Consider the following 3,079-nt stretch of genomic DNA (forward strand, 5'->3'; position numbering starts at 1 on the left):
AAGCAGGACAGCGAATAAGGAAGACCGTAGAAGAACTGATGCAGTTGAGTTATGGTATTGGAGGAGAATATTGAAAGTGCCATGGGCTGCCAAAAGAGCCAACAGATCTGTGTTGGAAGAAGTACAGCCAGAGTGCTCCTTGGAGGCCAAGGTGGCCAAACTTTGTCTCTCATACTTCAGATATATTGTCAGGAGGGACCAGCCTCGGGAGAAGGATATCATGTTTGGTAAGGTGGAAGGTCAGAGAAAAAGAAAAAGACCCCCAACAAGATGAATTGGCCAAGTCACAGCATCAATGGGCTTAAGCATCGCAACAGTTGTGAGGCTGGCCCAGGACCAGGCAGTGCTTCGTTCTGTTGTGCATAGTGTTGCTATGAGTTGGTACTGACTTGATGGCACCTAACAGCAACAACAACAGTGGGTCAAAACTGACTCAAAGGCACTTAAAAACTTAACAACTTGGGATTGGCTGTGCCTTGTGACTGGTGGTACTCTTGGCAGGGGATTCCTAAAGCCGTTCCCAAGACTTCCTAGGGTATGAAAGGAGAGCTAGTAATTCGACTAAAGTCTGCCAAGAGGGACCAAACCTGGGGAAGGCACAACAAAGAGTTAGTGTAAGAAACCGGGTTTCTACTCACCTTGGGGGCGATTACCAGAGCAAATCCCTTTATTAATTTGAGAGACTGATGCTGACCAGGAAAGGCCCTCTGGTAACTGCAGAATGCACAGCGTGGCTACGAGGTCAACATCCAGGCTCACCGCTAAACATTGGTGACCTTGATACATTCTGGATTTTTCAAAAAGAACCAGAAGTCAGGGTTTTTTTTATGAGATGTCCACCAATGTTTGAACAATTTAAAAAAGAAAAAGTTTTAATGCACAAAATCAATTTGTGGGCTGCTGACTTTTACGTCAGGTTGAGGGCTAGACCGACAAAGGTCTCATTATTGGATCACCTGAATTATGTAAGTTTTGCCTCTTTACCTTGTCTCCTCTGGTACACTTCACGAAAGCATTCTTAACACTAGGATTTTTATCCAGCACCACATTCCAAAGCAGAGGTCAGTAAACTTTTTCTGTTAAGGGCCAGATGATAATATGTTAGGTGTTGTATCCACTGAATTTTGTCATGTCATTACAGTGCAAAAACAGGAGACAGTGCATAAATGAATTGCTTTGACTATATTCCAATAAAATTTTATTTACAAAAAGAGGTGATGGGCCAGAGTTTACCTGTTGGCCATAATTTGTTGACCTGTGTACTCTAGAGTCTGGATTTTTATTTATTTATTTACTCTTGTTTAATTTTTATATGCTGTTTACTCTTCTCTCAGCCTAGATTTAAAGTTCCCCCAAAGTTAAGGAATATATATATATATAATGGAGTCCTGGGTTAATGCACTGGACTGCAATGTCGGTTTGAACCACAAGGTCGGTGGTTCAAGCTCACCAACCCCTCCTTTGAAACCCTATACAGGGTTATTATGAATTGGAACCAACACGACGGTAGTGCACATCAACAATATAAAGATAGCCCATTCAGGACCTTGAACATATAGCTCCACAAGTACTGCTGACTGGATAGAGATAGAAATGTGAAGTTCTTGCATCACATGGCACCAGGGTCACAGTTAGAAGTAGAATTTAAATATCTTCCCCGAGGCAGCCTTCTTGCCCCTTTCCCTGACCCATGGGTGAGCAGGGCTGTGTTTTGTGTTACAGGCACACATGGCATTCAGGGATGTGGCTGTGGATTTCACTCAGGAGGAGTGGCGGCTGTTGAGTTCTGCTCAAAGAGCCCTGTACAGGGAGGTGATGCTGGAGAACTACGGCAACCTGGTCTCTCTGGGTAAGTATGGCGTCTCTCGTAGGACTCAATTCTTGCTGCTGTTTGCTTTTATGACTTTGCCTTTGAAATGAGACCCCAAACACACATTCAGTTACCTGTTTCCCGAGGGAATGGTTGGATTCTTTAGAGTTAAGAATGGGTAGAATGTGTGTGTGTGTGTGTGTGTGAGAGAGAGAGAGAGAGAGAGAGAGAGATGCTGCATTTCTAGACCTTTCTCCCAGGCTGCGACTCTCTTCCTAAAATATCCTCTTTAGGAACTGTGGGCGGAAAACTGAGGGGGGAGTGTAGAGCACGGGCTTTTAGGATATGCCCTTTGGTCAGAAGACTATGCATGGAGGGGATTGGAACCATGGCAATGTAATGATATACGATGGAATGAATATGGAACTGAGGTTCTCTGATGTAAACTATCATATAACTCACAATAAAACATTAAAAATAAATAAAATAAAATATCCTCTTTAAACTAGGAAAGTGTTCATCCATCCAGCCTGGAGTTAAAAATGAGTAGGCTCTCTCTTATACTAGTTCATCCCTCCTACTAATCCCTTCCATTGCAGAGTGCTCACTGTTGTCTGTTCTTTTATTCCACCTTTTTGAAGTTCCACACCCAGTTTGGCTCTGAGTTCTGAAACAGACCCTTGAACCTGTAACTTACAGTCACCTTATTTTCTTTTCCTGTGAGCAGGAATTCCATTTTCTAAACCCAGACTCATCACCCAGCTAGAACAAGGGAAAGACACCTGGAGAGAGGAGACAAAATGTCCACCAGCCATCTGTCCAGGTGAGTGGGGAACAGCGGAGAGATGGATGCAGAACCTTCAGCAGCTTAGATTGGGAGGGAGGAAGCTTCTCTCCTGACCTTTCCTACTCATATTCAGATTAACTGGCTCTGCTTTCCTTTCTCCTCATTCAAGTGAGGGGCTTTCCTGGTGTGTCTTGCCTCCTTCCTCTACTAGTAAGCCTTTCTTCCTCTCATTAGATTTGCCTTCTTTAGTTTTTACTCAGCCCTTTTCCATATTTTGGAGTTCTTTTTCTCATTGATACCATTTTCAAAACAGACCAGATAAGAATGTGAGAGAAAAAAACAGCAACACAGTAAACTAGAGAAACAAGGCAAACTCAGCGGGAGGAAGGAAGGCTAAAAAGGCAATTGAGAAATTGAAATACAACTCTAAAAAATCTGAGTAGCTAATATATATATATATATATATATATATATATTTTTTT

The 3,079-nt window shown here is 42.6% G+C and overlaps 1 protein-coding gene across 2 annotated transcripts in view; it reads left to right on the top strand.

Annotated features, from left to right (window-relative positions):
• The first annotated feature begins 1,728 nt into the window (after positions 1-1,728).
• ZNF133 (zinc finger protein 133) overlaps positions 1,729-3,079 on the top strand; it is an 11,213-nt gene continuing 9,862 nt past the window's right edge. The window contains exons 1-2 of one of the 2 annotated variants that reach the window (XM_006860636.1): positions 1,729-1,849; positions 2,538-2,637. In XM_006860636.1, the coding sequence (XP_006860698.1) occupies positions 1,729-1,849; positions 2,538-2,637 (221 nt within the window). The remainder of the gene's footprint in view (positions 1,850-2,537; positions 2,638-3,079) is intronic. The other variant, XM_006860635.1, reaches the window with a different exon arrangement.

Source organism: Chrysochloris asiatica, unplaced genomic scaffold (assembly GCF_000296735.1).
Source record: "Chrysochloris asiatica unplaced genomic scaffold, ChrAsi1.0 scaffold00039, whole genome shotgun sequence".
NCBI lineage: Eukaryota > Metazoa > Chordata > Mammalia > Afrosoricida > Chrysochloridae > Chrysochloris > Chrysochloris asiatica.